Raw genomic sequence first — 27,913 nt, forward strand, 5'->3', positions numbered from 1 at the left:
AAGAGTCCAATCAAGTGCAGGAAAAATAGTCCAAGGGCATTTTTAAAAATATAGCCTATAATATTAATATTTTCTATATATATATATATATATATATATATATATATATATATATATATATATATATATATATACACACACACACACACACACACACTTTTACATTTACATTTAGGCTATATAGAAAATTCTAGAACATTTAAGGATTTTACATTTTCTAGAATTGGGTTTGTTTTTACAATAAAATACATACATATAAAGAATCTGATGTTTTGAATTTGAGGTAAATTCCAAGTTAGTTTTAGTTTGTCTTACAACGTCACCTAGTGTACAAGTAAAGTAGAGCAGGATTAATATCGTACATTTTTTCCATTACTTTCTTCAATGAAAGAAATCACTGGATTCGCTGGTTTTCATGATTTAAAATGGGCATTTATTTCTTGTAAATAATAAATACATATAATAAATTATAATAAAATATTGCATATTAATTTATTCCACTCCATTAATTAATTTCTCAGCTGACACAGCTGAAAGACAGTTGTCTTACAACATTTAAATGCATGCACATTTGACAAACAAGATATAAAGCAACTTAGCTCTTATAAATCTGTGAGTATCATAAGGTCACCATATCTTATTTAACACTTAAGGTAATACTGCACTGTAGTAAGGCAAGTTTTCTTCTCTTTAATCCACCTCTTCAATGGTGGGGCCCTGTGATTCATGCTGGGCTTGGAATCCACAGCCACCTGCGGGAGGAACTCCTCCTTGATAGAGCCGGGTGATGATTGGTTTGCACACACTTTCCAGTTCCTTCTGATGGTGCTCATACTCTTCTTTTTCAGCCAATTGATTGTTCTCCAGCCAAGTAATAACCTCCTTACACTTATCAATGACCTTCTTCTCTTCTTCTTCACTAATCTTTCCATTCAGCTTTTCATCCTCAACACTATTCTTCACGTTGAATGCGTAAGACTCCAAGGTGTTCTTCGCTGCAATCTTCTCTCTCTGCACCTCATCCTCAGCTTTGTACTTTTCTGCATCCTGCACCATCCGCTCGATTTCTTCTTTGCTCAGTCGACCTTTGTCGTTGGTGATGGTGATTTTGTTCTCTTTCCCTGTACTCTTGTCCACAGCCGATACGTTTAGTATGCCATTGGCATCAATGTCAAAAGTTACCTCAATTTGGGGTACGCCTCGTGGCGCTGGTGGGATACCAGTGAGTTCAAACTTGCCGAGCAAATTGTTATCTTTGGTCATGGCCCTCTCACCTTCAAACACCTGGATCAGGACGCCTGGCTGGTTATCAGAATATGTGGAGAAGATTTGCGTCTGCTTGGTGGGGATGGTGGTGTTGCGCTTGATGAGAGCAGTCATGACTCCTCCTGCTGTCTCGATACCCAAGGACAAAGGAGCCACGTCCAGAAGCAACAAGTCCTGAACGTTTTCCGAGGTGTCGCCCATCAGGATGGCAGCCTGCACCGCTGCTCCATATGCCACCGCCTCATCTGGGTTGATGCTCTTGTTGAGATCCCTGCCATTGAAGAAATCCTGCAAAAGCTTCTGGATCTTGGGGATCCTGGTGGAGCCGCCAACCAGAACAATATCGTGGATCTGGGACTTGTCCATTTTAGCATCTCTCAAAGCCTTCTCGACTGGTTCCAGCGTGCCTCTGAAGAGCTCAGCGTTAAGCTCTTCAAAGCGAGCCCTTGTGATGGAAGTATAGAAATCAATGCCTTCAAACAGGGAATCGATCTCGATGCTGGCCTGAGTGCTAGATGAGAGGGTCCTTTTAGCTCTTTCGCAGGCCGTGCGAAGCCTTCTCACTGCTCTCTTATTCTGACTGATGTCCTTCTTGTGCTTCCTCTTAAACTCTTCAACAAAGTGCTTCACCATCCGGTTGTCGAAGTCCTCCCCACCCAGGTGAGTGTCTCCTGCTGTGGCTTTCACTTCAAAGATCCCATCCTCAATCGTCAGGATGGAGACATCAAAGGTGCCTCCACCCAGGTCGAAGATCAAGATGTTCCTCTCTCCTCTCCTGCCCTTGTCCAGCCCGTAGGCGATGGCAGCCGCTGTGGGCTCATTGATAATTCGCAGCACGTTCAATCCGGCGATCACCCCTGCGTCTTTGGTCGCTTGCCTCTGAGAGTCATTAAAGTACGCTGGGACCGTGATGACGGCGTTATTGACCCTCTGACCCAGGTAGGCCTCGGCGATCTCTCTCATTTTAACTAGGACCATGGATGAGATCTCCTCAGGGTAGAATGTCTTGGTCTCTCCTTTGTACTCAACTTGAACTTTTGGTTTGCCGTCTTCGGAGATGACCTTGAAGGGCCAAAGCTTCATGTCAGACTGGACCACTGGATCATCAAACTTCCTTCCAATCAGTCGTTTGGCATCAAATATTGTGTTGTTAGGATTCATGGCGACCTGGTTCTTGGCAGCGTCTCTGATGAGTCTTTCTGTGTCTGTGAAGGCAACGTAGCTTGGAGTGGTTCTGTTTCCTTGATCATTAGCAATGATTTCCACCTTGCCATGCTGGAACACCCCCACACAGGAGTAAGTGGTTCCCAGATCAATGCCAATGGACACACCTTTAGACATCTTGATTATCAATATTAAATATCACCTGCAATATAAAATAATAATGATAACAATTATTATTACTAATACAATCATTTAAATTAATAATTAAATATATTTATTAATAAAGAAATATATTAAATATAAAATATTACTGAGTATTTAACTTGTTGAATAATGCAAAAAGTCTACTTGAAATATATAGCTATATTTTAATTTTAAATTTGGTTATAAAATATACAACATGTATAAAATATATTTTAAAAAGATTTCAAAGTTAACTCAAAGAGTCACTTACAGGTCTTGTGAGTTTCTTTGAGCGCTTCAGAAAGCGGACTCTTCAGCTCTGCTTGGCTTCAGGTTGCTTGAGTTGTCTTGTCTCGACTGCCTCGGCCTGAGCGACACAGACTGTTTTATACCTCCCATGCTGCTTCTAGAAAGATTAGACTTCTCTCGACTCTGGTGGTAACTTTAGAGGTTGACTGAGTCCTGAAGTTTCTAGGCGCGCACTGATCATCTCGTACATACTGCACAGAAACATCAGCGCTCTAAATATAGAAATGGAATAAGCCTTGATTACTATGCAACAGGTGGGCGGGGCTAAACAATGTTCAAAATGATTATTTACTTTTTTAAACTGCTTTTAAAACCGCTCATTACGGTGTTATTATTCGGAAGTATATTGTTGTTTAAAGCGTTCTGTTACTTTTAAAGCCTTGTTTGTCGTTTGATTTCTGTTACATTTCTCAGCGATGGCCATGATGGACCAATCATAATCGTTTGGGATTAATATTTATATATTTAAATGATTATACTTTTTAGCCTAGTTAAATGGGCTCGAGAACGAATTGTCTTTTTTGGGCGACCAGATGCTCACTTTCTGTCTTATATAAAACATTTATTTTTTCCATTTACCCGCCCAGATTCCTTTTACACGCGGCTCATCTCTTATCGTAAAAGGCAATATTGTAGCATTGGTGTTAACATAAAATATAATAAGCTTCCTACACAATGATATTAAAACGTTTGTGATATTAATAGCATAAATATGAGTCAAAATGCATATTGTGACAGCAAGATCTTTAATGCAGGGATTCGATGACATCACACATCTGACAAATAATGTATGCAAAGGTAAATCACAAAGTGCAGATGAGGCAAATATTCAAATGACAGCATTCACAGTGATATTTGCTTAAGACATTTGCAGTCCCTTAGAGATGGTGATCAAGATGTGTGTGTTTTTTGTGAGTCCAGCTGGCTATGTGTGGGTATGTTGGGGGTCAATAATATTCTGCAAAAGTCTCACAGAATATCCCAAAATCTAATTTCAACTGTGGTTACATTGATTTTCATCTAAGACCGGCCTAAATAACATATAATGGTCTGAGTTATTTTAATAGAAGAATTTGTAAAAGGCCACAGAGATGATGGAAGTGTGTGAGAACGTGAAAGGGAGAAGAATCCCTATTGGTGACACAATTCATAAAATCCCCCAAGCGGGGTACAGTATATTTAGCAGCATGTGCTGCCGGGTCACGGAAGTTTCTGCACTCAGTAGTGTGTATCATATTGCCAGAACACTCTAGCTTTTAGCAGTAATACACACGGTACATTCATTCAAAAAAAAGCTTTTATATTTTCTTATGCAAGAGCGATAAATCAGGAATATTATGCTGAGGCTAACATTTTTATATTAAAAAGCCACAAAGACCATTTTTTGGTCATGAATGATTGAGTGTAGCATAACCTTGGGTGAACAGAATAACCATGTAAAAACAAAGCATAGTAATCAATTATCAATTATCTTATTTGATCAGTAACTATAACCAATATTTGGCACATTTTTAAAACCATAGACAGTGGTCCTTTTCATATTTTAGGTTAAAAGATGATTTACAACAAATGCTATAATACACAAATTCTAACAATGCACATAAGCCTAAAAGTGACATGAACGTATATTTTGTCACTGGACATTAGTAACACCTTTTAATAAGAATAACATTCAGTAAAATCAAGTTTCGTTTTAAGAAATGTATATTAATAGAAAATAAATCTTATGCTTCACTGGTTAATGCAGGTCTCTCCATCTTTGATGAAGGCTGAATCCTTCCAATCACACTAATATCTGTAAGTAGAACAACAGAAAAAGGTTATTTTTGTCATAACTGTTCAGTCTGGTATGAAGAATGTTCATAATATGAAATTGTTTGTTTTTCATTGATTGTTATGAGTTACACTACCATTCAAAAAATTGGTGTCATTAAGATTTTTTTATTCGGTTAGGATCCATTAAATTGATCAAAATGACAGTAAAGACGTAATAATGTTACCAAAGGTTTCAATTTTGAACTTTCTATTAATCATAGATTCCTGAAAATGAATCACAGTTGCCACAGAGCTGTTTTCAACATTGATAATAATAAATATTTATTGAACACCACACCAACTTTATTTTTGATCGAATAAATAGAGGCTTGGTGAGCCTAATAGACTTCTTTCTTAAAATCTTACTGTTCCCAGACTTTTCAACAGTAGTCAATGTTATGTTGAAAAGCTGAAATATTAATCTTTATTGTATTTTATTTTTGTAAATTGTACTAGACTAGTATGTTGAAAACATTTAGCTATTTCACTAGTTTTTTGAGTCTTTCATTGACAACCAGCAGAGGGTAGTAAGTGACCAAACATTTTATTCTTGGGTATTTGATAAGAAGTTAGACCTTCTTTGTCACAATACATAACAGTTAAAAATGTGTACATTGTACATAAACTATCAGTCATAATCAATATGGGGTGTTTTAAAGCCTCTCTCATACCTGTAGTAATTTGGTTTAAAGGGTCCGTTCTTATTCAGGCCCATATATTTGGCCTGTTCATCTGACAGCTCTGTAAGATGAGCATCGAAATTGGGTAGGTGCAAGCTGGCCACATATTCATCTGAAACACACACATGCACAAGATTTATCACAGTTAATGCACATAACTGCTTTATTCGAGTTGCCGTAGTGATTGGTCCTTACCCATCTTCTTGGGAAGCAGGTAGACATCCTGTTTGTAGCGACTTTCTGGTGCATTATACAGCTCTATCAGGGCCAAAGCCTAACATTAAATAAAGAGCACAACAGCCTGCGATTAGAAATGTTAAATCAGGCATAAAAATCATACAGCTGTGCAGCAGCACTCAGAACTACTTACATAACTGGATAAAATGTCATCAGTAGAGAGGGTACAGACAGCTAAAACTTAAATCGTGACATGTTAAATTACCTGGGTTGTGGCTGTGATTGATAGCACAAATGAGGGGACTGTTGAGCAGCTGAGGTTCAAGAGCCGGCCCTAAAAACAGCACACAAATGACTAATATTTACTGTGATCTACCAGGAGAGCACACAAAGGACAAACATCTGTTAAGGAAAACTAAAGCTTTTCATTAATCACAATATATAAAAATTTTTTACAAAAAAAAAAAACACATTTCAACAATATAATAAAATCACTTATATATTAAACAATAACACAACAACACTTTTTTTTGCATTAAAAATAAAAAAAGTATTTATTTTTTATTTTCACTTTTTTTTGGAACTTTAATGCAAACCAAAACATATGACTATACATAGAATCAAGTGCATAAGCTGTTTTAAAAAAGGACCCTGTTCAAAAGTTTAGGAACATTTTTATTAGGGATTTTTTTTTTTTTTTTAGAAAAAGGACGTCTCTAGTGTTCAGCAAAACTGCATTTATTTGATCAAAATTACTGTAAAAACAGTAATATTGTGAAATATTATTAAAGGGGTCATATGACATAGCTATGTTATGCTAATGAAATGTGTTTATGCAGTTTAACGTTAAACATTATATTCCACATAAGGTACATTATTGTTTCTCCTCTATCCATTTCGCCTTTCTGAAACACCTTGATTTTTACAAAGCTCATCGTTCTAAAAAGCGAGGTGTGCTCTGATTGGCCAGCTATCCAGTGCATTGTGATTGGTCGAATGCCTCAAGCGTATGACAGAAATGTTACTCACCTTACCATACTGTGATGCCGTGTCCCGGCGTGACGACACAAAACCAGTAAAACCCAGTACAAACGAGGCATTTGTAGCATTCAGTAAGGACATAATTACGGATTATAATGACTTATACTGTCTTTTTACGTGTTGCGTTGCATATCGCACTGCGTAAACATAAAACCATGTCTGCATTTGTGATCAAAGAAACAACAAACAACTAGCACTGCTCTACACTACTCAAAACTCGCATTTGGATCATCATTTGCAAATTCTTTGAATATGAAAACGTACTTACAGGCTGTGAGTCAGAAGCGCCAGACTGTCCTTGCAAAGTTGGAACTGCCCTACTTTATAGAAACAGCCTTTGTGCACAGCCAGTGTTCTGACAAATAGTGTTAAGTTCAGGAAACAGTCCTCCATAAAATGCTTGCACACATCTGAATATTTGTGTTGAACTGTTCTGGAACAGTGTTGTAAATTTTCAACTTAACCACTGATTTCTAGTTGTGTTCTCTTATGGAAGGCCAAACAAAGTGATTTCGCTTTCACAACGAAACACACAGCCTCTTCAAGGACGTAGCGGTGGCAGCAACAATACTACAGCGAGAATCAATGTTACACCACCTTTCTTTGCGTGAACATTTGGGTGGTGTTATGCAAATCTTTCCACACAGTGACTTAGACATGTGGGGGCGTGTTTAAACGAGGAGTTTTAGGAGGGCGTGGATGAGTCTTAACTTTTATAAAGAATATCTCTTTTGGTTTGAGACTTTAGTGATCTTATATATGCACGAACAGCTTGTAACACAAAAAACATAAAAGTAAAACCTTAAATCTCATCATAATACCAATTTAAACTTTTTCTGAATATAAATACAAATTAAAATACCCACTATTGATCAATGTAATGCATCACTGCTGAATATAAATACAGATTTGTCACATGATCATTTAATGCTGATTCGGCGCTCAAAAAACACTTTTTATTAACACTGTTCAAAACAGTAGTGTTGGTTAATATTTTTGTAAAAAAAAATATATATATATTAAACTTCTTTAGAGTCACTTTTGATCAATGTAATGCATCACTGCTGAATATAACTACAGATTTCTTAAAAAAAAAAATCTTACTGACACCAAACTTGTAAATGATATTATATAAAATATAACTATATATTATTTGACTGTGTATTTTTTAAAATACATGATCAAAACTAAAAATGATACATATATTATGCACACATAGTTTTGATTCTTAATGTGTCTAAATAACATTAAGCAGTCAAACTCCAACTGCCATACAAATAAGACAGATATGTTTACTGTTGCATAAAAAGTAGAGTCCACCCGTCATATAACTGGCACTCATTCATGAAAAAAAAGAGAAGAAGGAAAGACCTCTGCCAGTAAAATCACTCGTTTCCCGTCAGGCCAGATGACGTGGTCGACCTGTGAGCGCACCCTTTCCCAGGTGAGCTCTGGAGTCCTCAGACTCGCCTGGAACAGAGAAACAACAGACACACATGAGCGCACACAAACTAACACTCGCTTTCACTTCTGTCCAGGACAGACTGATAAACCTGCAAAGCTAAAACACACACACACACACACAAATGCATTCACTATGAACACCATCAGCACACTTCACTTTGTTGTTGGAAACATGCCGCTAAGAGGCTTTCAGGTTGATTAAGTGTCCCTGCTGCTCATGGAACATCTACAGCTGTTGACGTAAAAAAATCTTTCCCTGGACTACATTCACCAATAAAGTACACTACAGCAGGAGCAAATGGAGCCTCCTCATAAACAACACAAAAATGTTTTCACCCGTTAAAGATTGAGACCCACTCACCACATCAATCTCAGTGTTGGAATGGCCCATGTTACACACAATACAGCCATTCTTCATTCGATCCAAGTGCTCCCTGGTCACAACATTTTTGTTCCCTGTAGAAACAGACATTTCTTTAGGAATCTTGAAGGAAACCTCAATACACATTATTTGTGCATACTAATAAAAACGACACTTAAATAAAACTTAAAATAAACTTACATTTATTACAAAGCTGTGTCTTTGACTAGCAGAGACCATGCATAACTGATCTAAACCTCAATATCTCTTTAATGTGTTTTTAAACAAGTACTTTATCTCTTGCTGAGCAATTCTTATTTTTCCCAGACTACAGACTACTACAGCTGTCAAAGGGCGAACCGTTTCACAGCAACTCAATGCAAGGGCATCTGGGAGGATGTGTTGTGCTGATAAGAGCCGCATGGAACAGAGGAAATGGATTTGAATGTGGAAGCAAGCCAACTGTAACCAGACGTACCCGTGCAGGTAATAATCATGTCCATTTGGCGAACCACCTCATTTAGCTTCAACACTCTGAAGCCGTCCATACTATGAGGGAGATAAAAACAAATGAATAAGCACTTTAGCTCGTTCACAGACTTCATGTGTAAATACTTCCCAGAGCCATGTGTTTGGCTAATATGGGGAGCTTATATTATTTGTGGAAGTCTCTGAGAGACTAATTTACACAAATTGTTTGCTACACAACTGCTATTAGTACTAAGGAAATTTTACAACTTGATATTTATTTTTTATAAATATAATGGCAATAAATCATATTTAATACATTTTCATTGTATTTCATTGTTTCATTTAAGTTTTTTTTTTAGTCTATATGAAATCTATTTTAAAAAAGATTACAAAATGGACTTAATATAAAATATTAAATATATACATTTAAAAGGTACAGTCTCTCTTCAAGGATAATAGGCCACAATATTGAAAACTCATCTTCCACTACAAAAATTTTATCCAATCAGATGGTCTCAAATGAGAACAGCCCACCCCCTTGCACTTAACTGACATAAAAATAAATTTTATAAAGCAAATAAAAATTAAAAAAATCACAATAAAATTGCTAAAACCTAAACCAAAAATATAAAAATTAAAGCCTATTCAAAATGACGAATATACAGCACTTGGTGTTTGATTGAAATGTAGCTCATTTTTGTGGGTGTGTTTATCTTACCAAGCTTGAAGAGCACAAATAGGGTCAATCTCTGTCACACACACAATGGCTCCAAGTGCTTTCAGAGCTGAACAACAACCTTTTCCCACCTACACCAGAATCAATACAAGAATGGAAATAAAACACAGAAATGTTCCTAAAATATATGTGCTTGTAGTAAATAAAGTCTGGCAATTTAGAGATTATTTTTTGCATTATGCAGATTATCTTTGGGGCATTTTGCAAAAGCGCAGATGTTGACTGACCTCTCCATAACCACAAACCACCACCTGCTTCCCACCAAACATCACATCTGTCGTTCTCTTCAGACTAAGAAGAAAGAGGAAGTCAACCGTGATTATACTCCTCCTTAGATAAGCTTTATTCACTCTTGGTAAGAGGTCAGAGGAAGATATACATATTTCTATATTTAAAAAAGCATATCTCGGCATTGCAGGTATTTTACCCATCCAAGATGGACTCCCTGCAGCAGTACAGATTATCAAACTTCTGCTTGGTGACAGAATCATTGACATTCATAGCGGGGACGCAAAGCTTGCCAGCTTTGGAGAGTTGGTACAGCCTAACAGAATGAATAAAAACAGACACATTTGGTTCAAACGTAAATAAATATGTCGATCAATAGGGTTGTCAATTCATTCAAATATACAGTTGTGATTAATCTCATTATTTGAGTCATATACAGATTAATAATAGAATATACATAACATAAACAACAAATATTTGTGTCATTGTGTTAGGTTATGGGTGTGGATAACAAAATATATAAATAAAATAAAAATAAAATGTATGCACTTGGCAGATGTTTTTTCCAAAGCAATTTGCAAACACTGCATTCAAGATACACATTAATAAACAAAACAAAACTAAATTTAATTCAATTCAAGTTCTGCCTTACCTGTGTACTCCTGTAACGCTCTCCTCCACGATCCCACGTACTTTCTTAAAGACACTTGGATACTTCTTATACACCCAGTGGGTCAGATCGCCCCCATCATCTAGGATCTGTGAGAAAATGTATGATGATTACTTGTCTGCAAACATGCAAAGATCCTGATAATTGTTTTGAAGATTAATAAATACTGATTTGGCAGCGGCAAATTAAGTTCAACAGAAGCAGTGTGCTAAATATTGTAAATAGTGGTAGATATGTTTTCACAAAGTGTAAACAGCAACAGTTAGCATCTTGCTTACACTAAATACAAACCAGCAATATACAAACCCAATTCCAAAAAAGTTGGGACACTGTACAAATTGAGAGTAAAAAGAGGAATGGAATAATTTACAAATCTCATAAACATATATTTAATTCACAATAAAATACAGATAACATATCAAATGTTGAAAGTGAGACATTTTGAAATGTCATGCCAAATATTGGCTCATTTTGGATTTCATGAGAGCTACACATTCCAAAAATTTGAAGTTATCATCATCTACAGTGCATAACATCATCCAAAGATTCAGAGAATCTGGAACAATCTCTGTGCGTAAGGGTCAAGGATGGAAAACCATCTTCGGTTATCTTTGGGCCCTTAGACGGCACTGCATCACATACAGGAATGCTACTGTAATGGAAATCACAACATGGGCTCAGGAATACTTCCAGAAAACATTGTCGGAGAACACAATCCACAGTGCCATTCACCGTTGCCGGCTAAAACTCTATCGGTCAAAAAAGAAGCCATATCTAAACATGATCCAGAAGCGCAAGCGTTTTCTCTGGGCCAAGGCTAATTTAAAATGGACTGTGGCAAAGTGGAAAAATGTTCTGTGGCCAGACGAATCAAAATTTGAAGTTGTTTTTGGAAAACTGGGACGCCATGTCACCCGGACTAAAGAGGACAAGGACAACCCAAGCTGTTATCAGCGCTCAGTTCCGAAGCCTGCATCTATGATGGTATGGGGTTGCATGAGTGCGTGTGGCATGGGCAGCTTACACATCTGGAAAGGCACCATCAATGCTGAAAGGTATATCCAAGTTCTAGAACAACATATGCTCCCATCCAGACGTCGTCTCTTTCAGGGAATACCTTGCATTTTTCCAACATGACAATGCCAGACCACATACTGCATCAATTACAACATCATGGCTGCATAGAAGAAGGATCCGGGTACTGAAATGGCCAGCCTGCAGTCCAGATCTTTCACTCATAGAAAACATTTGGCGCATCATAAAGAGGAAGATGCAACAAAGAAGACTTAAGACAGTTGAGCAACTAGAAGCCTGTATTAGACAAGAATGGTACAACATTCCTATTCCTAAACTTGAGCAACTTGTCTCCTCAGTCCCCAGATGTTTTCAGACTGTTATAAAAAGAAGAGGGGATGCCGCACGGTGTTAAACACGGCCTTGTCCCAACTTTTTTGAGATGTGTTGATGCCATGAAATTTAAAATCAACTTATTTTTCCCTTAAAATGATACATTTTCTCAGTTTAAACATTTGATTTGTCATCTATGTTGTATTCTGAATAGAATATTGAAATTTGAAACTTCCACATCATTGCATTCTGTTTTTATTCACAATTTGTACAGTGTCCCAACTTTTTTGGAAACGGGTTTGTAATTATGCTATTCATATAAAGTGTAAACAGACCTAATATGCAGTTTGTACAATGGGTAAATGTTGGGTACAGTTAGTGAAATTAATCTTTGCCAACAAGATTGAAACAGACACTGCCTACTGATTCAGCTCTTTTAATATCACTAGATCAGTGCTTCCCAAACCTGTCCTGGAGGACCCCCTGCCCTGCATGTTTTGTATGTCTCCCTAATCAGACACACCCAATTTAGTTCTTGCAGTCTCTACTTACGAGCTGATGAGTGGAATCAGGTGTGTTAGATAAGGGAGACATATAAAAGGTGCAGGGCAGGGGGGCCTCCAGGACAGGTTTGGGAAGCACTGCACTAGATATAAAGTGCAGAACATTATATATACCATGTTTGCCTGCCAGCCTTCCATGTTGACACAGCGATCAATGCACCACCAGAAGTCATCTTCAGATTCACCTTTCCAGGCAAAAACCGAAACACCTTTAAAGGGCACAAAATAAATGAAAAGTGTGTCCAGAATATCAGGCCAGGTTGGAACTGGTAGTTCAGACAACAGTAAGTTTTTTAGAGGGCTGTTTACCACTCTCTGCCAAAGCTGCGGCCACTTCATTCTGAGTGGAGTAAATGTTACAGGCAGTCCAGCGACACTGAGCACCCAGTGCCACAAGTGTCTCGATCAGAACCTGAAAGAAACCAGCACAGCATATCAAAAAGTTGGGAAGGCGAACTAAGAGTAACAAAGTGTGTATTTAAATTTATTCATACTAAGATATGAACACACGTAAGCAAATACACATTGTGAGCACTTTGATTTTATTTATATGAAAATAAAAAATCTGTTGTACTAAAAGTATCGGCAAAGGACCTCGAGATGGGAATCAAACTCAGGTTGTGGTTAGCACAGTCGCGCTGTATGTCAGCACACTAACCACAAGGCTATAGGCACCGACAGTAGTTTCAGTATTTAAGTAAGCTAACTTTATTGTTCATCCAAACAAACCATAGAAATGTGTAAATATTTTGTGTTAGAGTTAAAGGCTAGTTGTAGAAGAAGTGTGTGTTTGAATTAGTGAAGCCCTGAGGAGAACCTACTGCAGTCTGTGCAGTGATGTGAGTGCATCCAACCACTTTAGCCCCAGCAAGAGGTTTCTCTCCCTGAGCTCGCTTCCGCAGGGAAATAAGCGCAGACATATCTGTGGATGTAATAGAGACAACAGTTTGGAGATGAGACAACTTCTTTTATTATGGAAGGCAGAGTTTAGAGTCTGAAACAGAGATCAAACTAAGCCCTGGAAAACAGACAAAAATCTTGTTGCATGAAAAATGGGGAAACATTTGAAGGGATAGTTCAGCTACAAATTAAACTTCCGTTAGCTGTACGATCTGTACGACTCTGAAGACTCAGCGATTCCGATGACAACTCTCAGCGAGTTTAGCATGGTAATATGGCAGTGTGGATGTGTTTGGTCTTGGAGGATTAGATCTGCTACACTGCTGTGGCAGAGCAAGTACCGAGACTTGCAAATGCCAATACATCCAAAGACATGCATCTGTGAGCATGTAGGAAATACTGCTGCTTCACACACAACATATATGAAATTACCCCATGGCAGATCTATACAGGTGGAGCTGGGGAAGGTGGAGGGTTTCTGAGGCATGCTGCAACTGCTACAGCAAGCACTAGCCAAGTATTTGAATGTTCAGCAGCAAGCTCATTGGCTGCTGATGTGAAAAGAAATCAATCAGCTGCGCTATGTAAATAATGATGTGATTATATCAGACTGAATTGAACCAATTGCCTGCACCATTTGAAGTTTCAAGACAGAACTTTGTATTTAATGTGGACTGAAGTTTTCAAGCTTCCAAAAAGGACACAAAAGCATCACTAAAATGGTCTATATGAATCATGCACAATATTACAAGTAGCTTTGTTCTTATTCACTGATTATTTCTGGATCACCGAGTCAGTGAGTTGAACTCTGAATTCTGTCTTTTTTAAAACAAAACTATTGCTTCAGGAGACTTATTTCACATTCTTTACAGACATTCAAAAGCTCTTTAAAATTTCTGGTTTTGTGTTCTGCAGAAGAAAGTTATATAGACTTGAAATAACTAAATGATGATATGCTTTTCCTTTTTGAGTGCACTATTCCTTTAAGTATATATGTATTGTGTAGCTGGCATTGAGATCTTAACCCTGTTAAAAAGATGAAACCATTCAATTAAATGGAGAACAATGACTGTTTCTGACAGCAGCAGCTGTTACCAAACCTTGTTCAGTCGACAGCACTTATTGTACACACACCTACAATTGTGTTCAACAGATGTCCTGAGTCAACAATTCTTTATTAAACCAATAACATTAATTATCAAAACTTGACAAAACATGACAAACCAGTTGAGAATCAATGCTATAATTGTTATGTACGCAAACCATCTTGACCTATCAAACAGCAACAAGAAAGTTCCCACTAAACACAGGTGTGAAGATAACACGTTACAAAGCACTAAGCATAAAAGGTGAGTCTCCTAACCTTGCTCAGCAATCTCGATCTCCCGCCGTCCAAACTCGGCCTGCTTGATGTTCTTGACACAGAAGTCACTGCTGCCCTTTGAGTTGACCTGGCTTTTCTCACGAGGAGACGTCTCATCATCAGAACTGTCAGTATACGAGGCCGCTACAAGAGCACGGACACACATTTTAGTGGAGTTAACACCATTTATTCATGTTTGCAATAAAAAAAAAACTTCTGATCTTATGAAATTATTTTGCAATTCTGTTTTAGCAGTCTGCTGTTTAGTCTGCAGTCACAAACATGTAGGAATGTGTATCCCTCACTTTTGTTGTTATTGCGAGTGATTTAGGAATGTGAATTTGTCTGATCCAATGCCAAAACTACCAAAAGTCTGTACAGTAGTTCTCACTTTAAGCTAACCTAGGATTATATTACACAACACACAAAACTAGCATGAACAAGAAATAAGCAGTTTTGGGCCACAATGATTTTCTTTAGTTTTGCAATGAACTTACAGGAATAGTTCATCCGAAAATGAAAATGTACTCACCTTCAGGCAATCCAAGATGTAGATGGGTTTATTTCTTCATGGGAACAGACTTGGAAATCGTGCATTAAATCACTTGCTCATCCATGGATCTCTGCAGTAAATGGGTGCCATCAGAACTGAGAGTCAAGAGGTCAAACAGCTGATAAAAACATTACAATAATCTAAAATGACTCCACACAACTTCAGACCATCACTTGTCTTGTGAAGTGAAAAGTTGCATGTTTGTTTTTAAAAGAGCTTTTACTAGTTTAATTCTGGGCAAAATAGAGTCTATAATCAATAATAATGCTTGTTTTCGCCTGATTGCATATTTCTCTCCTGATTCAGAGTCAACATTTTCACTCATATTTACAATTTAAAGTTAAATTCTTAATGATGGACTCATTTCTTACAAACACATAGCTTTGCACCTCACAAGATATTAACTGTTGGACAGGAGTCATGTGGATTATTGTGATATTTTTATCAGCTGTTTAGATTCTCATTCTGACGGCACCCATTCACTGCAGAGGATCCATTGGTGAGCAAGTAATGTACTGCTAGATCTGTTCACATGAAGATTGCTAATTTGCATGCATTTAATGCTTCACTTCTGGACTACAGAACTCTCTGTGCTTGGCTTGCAGTGAGGGTGGATGAGGGTCTGACCTGAGCTGTAGCTGTCCGTGGAGGACTGAGAGATGGAGCGGGACAGGGAGCGACGGCCGGTCTTTGTAGGGAACTTGCTGAACTCCTGTTTTTCCTCTTGGTTGGCAAACTGAATCTGCTACAGTAAGATGGAGGTATGGAAAAAGAGAGGATGGGGGAGAGACAGAGACATGAACATGTGAGCAGCACATTTGCATGTAGTCAAAGGAATAGAATTGAAGCCCCTCAGCTTTCATTCAATATACGTTAATTTGTGTTTTTCAAAGATGAACCAATGTCTTATGGGTTTGAAATGAAATGATGACAGAATTTTCATTTTTGGGTGAGCCAAATAAATGTAACTCAAACTACATTTATACCTTAAAAATGCAAACAGCACCAATATCTCCTTATATTTTACATTTCAGAACTTTAAGGCTTGATTTCAAGTAATTCAAATTTAATCAAACAAACTATGAAGACACAGCTTTGAAAAATCACTACTGAACATTAAATCCACTAAAATACTCTAAGGAACAGCACAGCTTCAAACATGTAGAGTCTTAACATAGCCCAAAAGGACACTATAAATAGCATCCGCTCACTGCTGTATTGAAATATTTTACAATTACATAACAGATGTGGAGAACGGATCTCATCAGGGCATTTCAGTTCCATTTCAGTCATTTTAATAATGCAAAACTTTAAATATTCATAGGATATATGCTTGCTGGCTGATGAAGACTGTGTACTGCTGTTTTCCGTGTGTGTGCTGTATGTGTGTGATCTTGTTTTGTGGAGAATACAGATGAACCTGACTGTTAAATTATAGCTTGAGAGCACGAAGATCACAAGGCGAAAGGCACTATGGAAGTACAAGTGACATGGGGGATTGTGACTGTTATTTTCTGCAGTAAACTCGAGTTAGCACTGAAACAAATGCAATTTTCTTTGCTGTGTTGTCGTATTTCGCCAAAAGCATTTAGTTCTTTGTTCTTAGTTCTTGTTTTATGTAGAACTCCACCTTATAAGGAAACTGACTTCAAAGGCTCCAAAACGTCATGTCTAATGATCTAGAACAAATTAAAGAGAGTGTTTGATTTAACCAAGCAAATATTTATTGACTGCGATGTTTCCAGACAGAAACTGGCATGAAAGAAAAAGAAAAGAATTGACATTTATAAATGAAGTTGGGAGTACATTAGCATGTAAGTCGATCTCAAAGTTAAATTCATTAAATTCATGGGGTCATTAAAGTGATTAAGCAAAGTTATAAAAGCTGAAAGTTTAAACCTCACAGTGCACAGAGGCTGACAGAAACAAGTAAGTACGAATGCTTCAGTATAAAAATACCCAATGAAGACAGATTCATCACTGTGTCACATAACACTTCATGTAGGAGTGATCATATGTCTGAAAAGGAAGGGAGGATGGGGAAGGTTGGTGCTTCTGGGATTGGTTTTGTGATACACTATTAGCTTTACACAATAATGTGCAGGTAAATCACAGAAGCAGAGCTCTGGTTCTGACTGCACTCCTTTTATAGAGCTGATTTATGTTTCTTTCATACACAGATGTCTCATCTACAGACACAAATCACCAGTGGCTTGGCTACAAAGCATCTGCAGACCCAGATTTACTGTGAACTGCAATATGACTGTGCTTTAGCAAACAAAATCACTTGGTTTGATATGTAACCACAAGTAGTACACATCTGCATCTGGCACAAACAAACAAAATGCTTGCTGTCGCTGTAGAATCATCTTATTTAACACAATTATTAGCTGAGCTCAGGTGCTTTAAAAATCTTTTGAGCTGGCAAGATATGACCTAAGAAAATACTTTACAAAAGTGCCTGATGCCTCAGGCTGAAGTAACCTCTAACCTGTGACCTTAACAAGTGATATTTATTTGATTATGCTTGTGCTTGTGCTTGTGTGTGTGTGTGTGTGTGTGTGTGTGTGTGTGTGTGTGTGTGTGTGTGTGTGTGTGTGTGTGTGTGTGTGTGTGTTTGTGTGTGGTTATAAGCAATCAAATAATCCAAGCATCTAATTATATTTACTGTCTAAGCACACCACAGACAGATAGAGATGGCAGAACCTCTGTCTGTGTGGTATTTGAAAACAGAAGGTTTCCTTTAAAGCATCTGATGACAGTCAATCTACCAATCTTTAAGAAAGGATTATGGACAGTTCAATAGCACTGATGAATCTGATACTTTTTCTCCAAGCAAAACAGTGGATTCCTTACCCTTACAAGACACAGCTGCCATCACAATTCCTACTGTGAAATACAGACAATGTGAAAAGACACAGAAGAAAGTTTTTAGCTGCTCTTTCACAGCTAAGGGGATGTATTTAAAATATTTTTTAGTTTTAAATTATAAAATATATCTTATATATTTTTAAATACACTACTAAGCTTGGGGTCATAATATATATATATATATATATATATATATATATATATATATATATATATATATATATATATATATATATATATATATATATATATATACATACATATATACACACATACAGTGGTGTTGGCCCCCTTCCTGATTACTTTTTTTTTTTTTGCATGTTTGTCACACTTTAATGTTTCATATCGTAAAACAAATTTAATAATATTAGTAAAAGATAACACAAGTGAACACAACATGCAGTTTTTAAATGAAGGTTTTAATTATTAAGGGAAAACAAAATCCAAAACTACATGGCCCTGTGTGAAAAAGTGTTTGCCCACTAAACCTAATAAATGGTTGGGCCACCCTTAGAAGCAACAACTGCAATCAAGTGTTTGGCGATAACTTGCAATGAGTCTGTTACAGCGCTGTGGAGGAATTTTGGTCCACTCATTTATGCAGAACTGTTGTAATTCAGCCACATTGGAGGGTTTTCGAGCATGAACTGCCTTTTTAAGGTCATGCCACAGCATCTCAATAGGATTCAGGTCAGGACTTTGACTAGGCCACTCCAAAGTCTTCATTTAGTTTTTCTTCCGCCATTCAGAGGTTGATTGCTGGTGTGTTTTGGATCATTGTCCTGCTGCAGAACCCAAGTGCGCTTCACCCTGAGGTCACAAACAGATGGCCAGACATTCTCCTTCAGGATTTTTTGGTAAACAGCAGAATTCATGGTTCCATTTATCACAGCAAGTCTTCCAGGTCCTGAAGCAGCAAAACAGCCCCAGACCATCACACTACCACCACCATATTTTACTGTTGGTATGATGTTCTTTTTCTGAAATGGGGTGTTATTTCTATGCCAGACGTAATGGGACACACACCTTCCAAAAAGTTAAGCTTTTGTCTCATCAGTCCACAGAATATTTGGGGATCATCAAGATGTTTTCTGGCAAAACTGAGACAAGCCTTTATGTTCTTTTTGCTCAGCAGCAGTTTTTGTCTTGGAACTCTGCCATGCAGACCATTTTTCCCAGTCTCTTTCTTATGATGGAGTCATGAACACTGATCTTAACTGAGGCAAGTGAGGCCTGCAGTTCTTTGGATGTTGTTGTGGGGTCTTTTGTGACCTCTTGGATGAGTCGTCGCTGTGCTCTTGGGGTAATTTTGGTCGGCCGGTTACTCCTGTGAAGGTTCTCCACTGTTCCATATTTTGCCATTTGTGAATAATGGCTCTCACTGTGGTTCGCTGGAGTCCCAAAGCTTTAGAAATGGCTTTATAACCTTTTCCAGACTGATAGATCTCAATTACTTTCTTTCTCATTTGTTTCTGAATTTCTTTGGATCTCGGCATGATGTCTAGCTTTTGAGGATATTTTGGTCTACTTCACTTTGTCAGGCAGGTCCTATTTAAGAGATTTCTTGATTGTGAACAGGTGTGGCAGTAATTAGATCTGGGTGTGGCTACAGAAATTGAACTCAGGTGTGATAAACCACAGTTTTAACAGGGGGGCAAACACTTTTTCACACAGGGCCATGTAGTTTTGGATTTTGTTTTCCCTTAATAAAAACTAGGGATGCACCGGTTGACCAGCCATAAATCAGAACCAGCCGGTTTTTGCTTAAAATACGCGATCGGCAATCGGCCGGTTTTTGGTCTTTTTTCAGCCGATTTTTCCAGAGATGTGCCAGCGTGCACAGACTACATTGTAATCATTCGCTATCATGTCGTTTGTGTGGAAGTATTTCGAAATCTGTGCGCAGAACACGGGCAGCCATTCAGCACTGGAAATGCAGAGCTACATGTCTGAGGCACAGATAGCAGGAAGTGCAAAAGAAGCACAAAATAAGAGCCCCTTTCCTGCGCTCACTGAAGTTGCGCGAGCGTACTGTACCTGCACAAGCATAGACAGTGAAGGGATGTTCAGCTCAACTTCTCGCATGTTGGATGAGAAACGAAACCGACTAAACTGTGACAAAACTGAAATGCTTTTTTGTAAAGTAGAACTTGCATACACGCTTGTAAAGCCAGAAGTAAATATCAGTTCTTTATAGGATGATTATTTTTATTTTACCTTAAAATAACATCGACTTAATTTGATTTAAAAATCATTAAAAATCTAAAATTTTAGGGTAATGATTCACATCTATATTTTTTAACTTGAGACAATAGTTATTTATTTTTAATTGGCTCAAGTAAAAAAATATAGATGTGAATCATTACCAAACTTTTTTTTTTTTTTTTTAATTGGTTGAATGAAACACTGCATCTTTGTTTCATTTGCACCAAAATTATTTGATTTTAACATTTTGGAATAATTTATTTATATAGCATACTTTTATTTTGTCTCACTGGTAAAGACCTTTTTTTTTTATTTGAAACCAAATTTAAAAACTAAAACAAATACTGTATGCTGATTAAGAAACATCTTATTGAATGTGTGTTGATTGTGTTGTTTGGATTGTAGAATATGCAGTTGTTGCCTTTAATTTCACATGTTTACAGTTCATCTTTTCATTTAAGATCAGTTCTATGTAGTTTCAACCCAATTCAAAAACAAAAGCTAAATGCTGATGTCTGTACCATCTATGTTTGTATTGAACGTAGGCTACTTACTGTGCAGTTACTGACGTTAATTTCAGATGGTTACGGTTATTGTTTTCAATAGCCAAAAGCCAGTTTGGCCTATTAAATACCAAATAAACATCTTATTTATGCATACTTTCCTTCTTTATTGTTTGTTGCTTAAGGAAAAGAAAAAATAAATCGGAAATCGGTATCGGAATCGGCCAGTTTGCTTGTAAAAAATCGGTATCGGAATCGGCAGTGAAAAATCATGATCGGTGCATCCCTAATAAAAACCTTCATTTAAAAACTGCAGGTTGTGTTTACTTGTGCTATCTTTGACTAATATTTAAATTTGTTTGATGATCTGAAACATTAAAGTGTGACAAACATGCAAAAAAAGGGGGGAAGGGGGCCAACACTTTTTCACACCACTGTGTGTGTGTATATATATATATATATATATAGTATCTATTTTGTATTTCAATATATTTTAAAATGTCAATTATTCCTGTGAAGGCAAAGCTAAATTTTCACCAATTATTACTCCAGTCATCAGTGTCACATGATCCTTCAGTAATAATTCTAATATGCTGATTTTCTGCTCAAGAAACATTTATGAATTTATCAAATTATCAATGTCTTTACTGTTACGTTTGATCAATTATAAGCATCCTGGCTGAACAGAAATATTATATAAAATGTTCTATTGAGATCTTTTCATTTGGGGAGATTTTTCAAAACTGCTCTATATACTTAACTTTACATGACCTCAGATTTCAGTTTGATAAGCAGTGACCCACTACACACTCTGCTTTACTCAAAACACTCAACAATCTACTTTCCAACCCCAGAAAATGTTCAGCTCCCCCGTAGCATTGCTTTAACACCATCAGTTTATCTGTTATCTAACTTGTGATTTGCCAGACAGCATCCAAGTCCTGAGTTATGTATGTTTGGACACAAAACTGCGGGACATGCTGGTGAAGTTGACAAAACACACAGCTGATGTTTCAAGGAAATTGGAGTGATAATAAAATGCCATTGTGAGGCGGTATTGTGACCCTGAGGCAAAGCTTTGAACTTAAAGTGCTTAGATTACTGGACAGTTATGATCAGAGAATAGTAGAGTATAATTCTTCAGTTAAGAGACAGAGACAAGCTATGGGCCGGAATGAAGCCTTATAAGCATTAACATCACTTCCAGCTCATTTCACTGATTACACTGTCACTTAAATTATTAAATCATGCCATATTCTTTTTTTTAACACTGGCAATGTGCTGTAATAATCCAGAAGGCTGTGGATTATGTTAAATCACGACTTTTACTGGCCCAGCCAGTGCTAGCAGGAAAGTCCAATGTAAGTGTCAAAAGACATAACTGACTTTAACTCAAAATGTATGACTGTAGCAGATGTAAATATCCCTGCTTGATAGAGTCAGACTTATGACTTCACCTTCATATTTGAGTAATAAATTCTCAAGTCTATTTTAGTCTATAAGTCCCTGGAAAACCAGCACATGATGTCTCAAAACTTCCTACTCAGAGGAAGAACTGAGAACTGAGAAACATTTCAAGACTCTTTTAGTGCACTGACACATTTATAGTGGCAGAGGTGAGTGCTACATATCAATAAACTCTAAATTAAATGATTTTGATCTGAGATTTCTACTAAATCAATTGACTTGATCACAGAGAAGGACCTTTTTAAGGTCAATTCAAAATATAAATAAAAATGTATATATACATGAGAAAAAACATACATGTAAATCTACCTATACATGAGCAAAAAATCTAATTATCTGGGTTTTTTTTTCTAATTTTGATTATTATTTTAGTTTTTTATTAATGTAATGTAATCTATAATATAATAGAACATTACATCATAACATTTATAACTATTGAATAATATTATAAACTTTAAAATATTTATATATCATATTTTCTAAAAAAAAATGTATAATTTAACTTATACTGATATATAGTATACATAGGGGAAATTCTATACTTTTCTCTTATTTTAACAATTTTAACATTCTATTATTATATTGATATATTTAAATTCAGAAGTATAGTTCAAATTTTTTTTCAGAAGTATAGTTCTTTCTGTCTCTCAATATAAATGTAAATAAACATATATGCAGTCAGTCACCAGTCACCAACAAGAATCAGAGCTCTTTTTGCTGTGTGCTCCTGTAGAAGACGGAAGAGAGAGTAATGTGGCACTTACCCTGGGAAAGTCATAGCCATGGTTCATGGTCCCTGTCTGTGCTGGCTGCATCTGGCCTGTGTGCCTGTGTATTGTTACAACTGGTGTTTCATCAATGTAGTTTTACAAATGGGCGGGTGTAGGGGGGAGTTTCTGTGTGGAGTTCTTACAGCGGACATGAGGGTATGGGAGGTGACAAGGGAACCAATAAATCAACCACTCACAAACACGGCCAGCCTACTTCTGCTCTCCCTCACTTTCTGTAATCTACCGTTCCTTGCAACCACCACAAGGGCCATCAGCCCGTCTGTTTGTGGTGACTAAATGTTTCAGGAAAACTAAAGGAAGGGTGTATTTGTTGCCCCGGAGTCTTTTAATCCAACTGGTTCTCCCAGTGCCTTCAGAAACAGACTCTCCTGCAGAGTTCATTCAGGGCGGCTAATAAAACAGGGATCTGGAGGGAATTAAACCATGTTTCTGTAAACCCCTAAAGCATCCACTATAGGTCACATCAGTCAACTCTATTCCGAGATCTGACTAAGAATAGAAGAAAAAGAAATCCATCCAGTTCATTGACTGTTTCACTTTACAGCTCACAATGATCCATCCTGGTGGAAACAGACAGGCAGTACTAGGCCAGCAGACGCTGTTGAGCTGTGTACCATGACTCTGCCAATACCTGCTATAGTCCTAATGTAACCAGTCTGGCTTTCAGCCACAGTCTCTAATCCCAGGCCGAGGTCACGCAGTGTACACTCCACTCCACATGACTGTCAACAAAAACAAAGAACTCTACTGCACTCCACACAGGATTGGGTTTTCATTTAAGAGTGAGATTGTAGGGCTGTCAACTGATTAAAAAGTTGCTTGCATGATATACCGATTAAACAATCAAATGAATCACAGTTAATTGTATATATCAATAATAGCTTTCAAATTAAAACATTGAAAAGACGTTATAACAACCCACCACTTGCCTACAGTCCACAATAATATACATATCTCACACTATCATTCAATCATGGGGGTTGGTAAGATTTTTTCATGTTTTGAAAGTCTCTTTTGTTTGAAAAAGCTGAATTTTTCATCAGACATCATTACTCCACTCTTCAGTGTAACATGGTCCGTTAGAGATCTTTCTAATATGCTGCTCAAGAAACATTTCTTATCAATCAGATATTATTAACAGATATTATTCTTATTATTATTGATGTCGAAAAGGATTGTGCTGCTTAATATAATGATATTTGGATGCAATTATTTTGTTTGCATGTTACTGCCCCCACACCTAGCTATTGAACACACTGGATTATATAGATATGATTGAATTATTGTTTAAAATATTATTGTAAAATATCAAGATGACAGGGTGGACCAGCACATGACGGGGTGGACACATAATGCAGAACATGCAAATCATGACAAAATATGTTAAATGAAACATTTATTCAACTTCTAAAAAAATATATATAATAATTATATCCTCAATCACATTGATATACCCCCCCCCCCCTTTTAATTTTTAGCAATATTAACTACAAATGAATGCTACTGTATGTTCAAATTTAAACTTCAATTAGCATATTAGCTTACAAAAAACTGTTACTAGCTAAATAGTTATTCTGGTTGTTGAAGAGAGTTTGGTATATTTAAACTTACATATTTTAAAAATACTGTATTCTAATCACTTCTGGCATATTTTATGCCAACAGGGTGGAGGAGTAAGTAAGCAAACTCACAACAACAAAATTTATCAATCTATGCTAATGCTATAACACACCCTTTCATACAAATTATTAATTTAAAAAAACAACACCAAAAGGCACACTACATATTCATAGTCATTTTTATGTTAAATTATCATGGCAAATTAGTTATTTATGAACAGGACACCAAAAGGCACACTACATAGATTCTAAATGATAAGCGACAGCCTATCACATGAGCAGGGAGAGCAATATCACACAAGTGCTGTTTCTGTCACTAGTTTAAATGTGATTTTATACAACAGTTCAGCAAATAAGAAGTTGATATTGTTATATTTTAAACACAATATTGTAAAAAGTCCTGATATTATACACAACTCACAGTTTCAGAGTCTAATGATGACCAGACTGTGACAGGGTTTTAACATTAACAAGGCTGATTATTAACAATTGGCCTAACATGATTTGGCTGAGAATGTGAAACTTCTGAAACACTATTTAAAGACATAACAGCAATCTGCTCAACCAAGTCAAAAATAATCGCCCTGCTCAAACCACCTGAAAGATTTAAATAACCGGGCTCTGAAGTGCCGATGATCTTAAGGTGAATAAATGAAACGCAATCTAAGCTCTCTCAGATGACTGCTCGGTGTAAAGAGACCCTAATGGCAGCTCAAGCACTGAAGCAGGAACATCGGTTCAAACTCTCAATGCATCCATTCAGTAGAACTGGACGTGCAACCAATAGCTTCCCTGCAAATTTCCAGAAATTGGATCTAATCTCCATAATTATGTCCATTACATAAAACAAGCAAAAGGATTTCGTTATGATGGATGTACCATAAAGAAACATTGTAACTTGTGAGTCAAAGTACACATAAGAGGAATAGATCTATTCAAAAAGATGAAGAAACTAATCTCCTACTAAAACTAAATGACAGGCTGAATGTTTGATGAGAAAACACAGAACAATCACAATAAGGAGAGCTCAAGGTCAGCGCAGGGCTCTCAGCAGGTAGGAACGGACCTTGGCCCCATGCCAAGTCTCGGTCCGAGAAACAGGAGAAAATGTTCCTGAGTGACTCAGTATGTGTCATATTTCTCAGCTCAATGCAACTTACTTTCACAATGTTATCAGAGCCTTCTGCTCACAGAGGGACAAAGCTAGCGGAGGTAGAGGGAGAAACTTTCTCACACCCTTAAACTGTGAGGAGACAAGGATACGATTACACAAAAACTGCCAGCACACTGCCAGCACATTCAAAAGAGGGAATACACAAGATCAGTGGGGGAAATAGATAAATGCATGCTATATTCAACCATTGAGCATGTCTTTAAAAGACTCCAGCTCTTATGAGGCAATTTGTGAGGTGAACATTATGTTAGGGTTTTTATACCAGATAAACATGAAAAACAGAGATATGCTGCAAAGTAGCTAATTATTTTAGAAATTATTGGAGAAGATTTTACATGAAAATACCATTTCAGTCTTAAAAATGTGATGTTTAACAGAATGTGTTACTTGTCAGTTCTTTGTAATCATCTGTGAAACACACTAGGGAAAATTGTTTTAAAGTAAATCCTACACTAATTTTTTTTTTTTTCAGTACTGCACATGCAGTCTTTTTTTAAAAACACACACAAGTGCAAAATGTTGCTATTGAAAGATTTATATGAATACTTAATTACACACTATCCAAAATCCAATTTCTTAAGTATTAAAGAGTAAATGTGAACGTCAGCACTGAATTTGATTTGGCGCTGAGTGTAATGCAGCTGAAGAGAAGCAGCAGAACAGCCCTTGGCTCTGTTGTATAACCAGCTGACAACTTGATGAGCGAGTGGGTAGAGTAGTGTGCCTCTTTTACCACCCACTCACACACACAGAGGGCCACACAGAATACATTTTCACAATCTGGACTGGATCATCTTTCCAGAGTAAATAATCTATCTATCTATCTATGTATGCTACATCTTCACTCTGATCTTTGCAGTGAAGTGCTCTGTCACTGTCAGTTGTCCTACATGCAATTCTGGGTCAATTTTTTTCTTTCTAGGAAATCTAAAGACATTTATAGGCTAAAAAAGGCATTTCTCCACATTTCCTTTAGGTTATATGTTAGATTCCAGCGTTTGACAATTTGTAAACTGCAAGTGTACAAAGGTCGGTGACACAGATGTGACAGTCGGAGCAGCTCAGGGAAAATGACTGGATGCGGCGAGAAAAAGACCTAAAAAAAACGCGTGAAACATGCGTCACGTGACTCTAACAGGCTCCAGAACACCTCTAGTTCAACTCTCGCCGGAGATAATCTTTCCTAATGATCACAGTAAACTGAACAGCATGTCCCAAACTCAAGTGCGATGTTTTCAGGACACACATAATGTGTGTTTGGCCCGTAAACAGCTAGCTGGAGAAAAGACACGTCCCTCTTACCTTTTTCATGGATTTGTGGGTCGGGACCGCAGTGAATGCGGCGGACAGCTCGCCGACGTTCATGTTCGTGCCTGTCATCGCGGAGTATTTCTCGGCAACGTTTTCGCTCTCTTTAAACTCTTTGCTGGCTTGTTTCACCTCCAGCTTCGCCTCCTCGACACAGTCTGTCATGGCAATCTATATCTACGCGCTTTCCGAGCCGTTGCCGGTGGTTTTACGCGATAGTCCTTCAGCTCGGTTACTGTAACCTTTCGATTCGTCCTTATGTTGCTGGAGCGCTTCAAAAGCTCCGACTATCTCAAAAGCGGAAGGGGTGATTGCGCAAAAACGTCTGCAGGAGAGGAACAAACTGTCGAATGCGGATAGAAAACGGATGCTAGTTTATAAGAATATAATATCACTCAAGCCTCAGTGGACCACAGATTATTATATTTGACTGTCCGGTTGACGGCCAGCAGCAGCATCAGCGGTGGGCGGGGCTTAAAGGCAAGCACCTGCACGCAGACGAAGTTGCACGAGAACTGTCTTAACAGTGCATATACCGTAATCTGTCGCTTTTATGACCTTATTTTAAACAGTTCTTGACGAAAACAACTAATATTTACGATATTATGTTGACTTTTGAGAGGTTAACCTAGGGAAAATACATAACAATTTGTATATAACATTACCTATCTGAGTTGAATATGT

General features: G+C 37.3%; 2 protein-coding genes across 5 annotated transcripts; both read right to left on the bottom strand.

Annotated features, from left to right (window-relative positions):
* Positions 1-420: 420 nt before the first annotated feature.
* LOC109071504 (heat shock 70 kDa protein 1-like) lies at positions 421-3,339 on the bottom strand. The gene is made up of 2 exons (XM_019087948.2): positions 2,885-3,339; positions 421-2,632 (listed from the first exon to the last, which is right to left on the bottom strand). Exon 2 carries the CDS (start codon positions 2,605-2,607, stop codon positions 691-693), a length of 1,917 nt encoding a protein of 638 aa, XP_018943493.2. The 5' UTR covers positions 2,608-2,632; positions 2,885-3,339; the 3' UTR covers positions 421-690.
* Positions 3,340-3,651: 312 nt separating this feature from the next.
* ahcyl1 (adenosylhomocysteinase-like 1) lies at positions 3,652-27,704 on the bottom strand. Of its 4 annotated transcripts, none has more exons than XM_042729734.1 (17): positions 27,224-27,704; positions 15,919-16,033; positions 14,739-14,882; positions 13,297-13,397; positions 12,785-12,887; positions 12,590-12,684; positions 10,548-10,654; positions 10,095-10,211; positions 9,895-9,958; positions 9,650-9,738; positions 8,939-9,009; positions 8,461-8,555; positions 8,007-8,105; positions 5,860-5,928; positions 5,613-5,691; positions 5,409-5,529; positions 3,652-4,717 (listed from the first exon to the last, which is right to left on the bottom strand). In XM_042729734.1, the coding sequence occupies exons 1-17, from the start codon at positions 27,392-27,394 to the stop codon at positions 4,711-4,713; spliced, it is 1,647 nt and encodes a 548-aa protein (XP_042585668.1). In that variant the 5' UTR covers positions 27,395-27,704; the 3' UTR covers positions 3,652-4,710. The 4 variants fall into 4 exon arrangements, with proteins under 4 accessions (XP_042585668.1, XP_042585667.1, XP_042585669.1 ...); XM_042729733.1 differs by having other exon boundaries at positions 15,919-16,036; positions 27,224-27,701; XM_042729735.1 differs by lacking the exon at positions 27,224-27,704 and adding an exon at positions 23,102-23,248 and having other exon boundaries at positions 15,919-16,036.
* Between the last annotated feature and the right edge of the window lie 209 nt (positions 27,705-27,913).

This window comes from Cyprinus carpio, chromosome B8 (assembly GCF_018340385.1).
Source record: "Cyprinus carpio isolate SPL01 chromosome B8, ASM1834038v1, whole genome shotgun sequence".
Classification (NCBI taxonomy): Eukaryota; Metazoa; Chordata; class Actinopteri; order Cypriniformes; family Cyprinidae; genus Cyprinus; species Cyprinus carpio.

Coding starts and splice junctions, on each gene's coding strand:
- LOC109071504 (XM_019087948.2), bottom strand. CDS start 2,607: ATGTCTAAAGGTGTGTCCATTGGCATTGATCTGGGAACCACTTACTCC.
- ahcyl1 (XM_042729733.1), bottom strand. CDS start 27,394: ATGACAGACTGTGTCGAGGAGGCGAAGCTGGAGGTGAAACAAGCCAGC. Junction 14,883..15,918: donor CACGGACAGCTACAGCTCAG/GTCAGACCCTCA, acceptor GTGCTCTTGTAG/CGGCCTCGTATACTGACAGT. Junction 5,929..8,006: donor GAGTGATTTTACTGGCAGAG/GTCTTTCCTTCT, acceptor TGCTGTTTTTAG/GGCCGGCTCTTGAACCTCAG.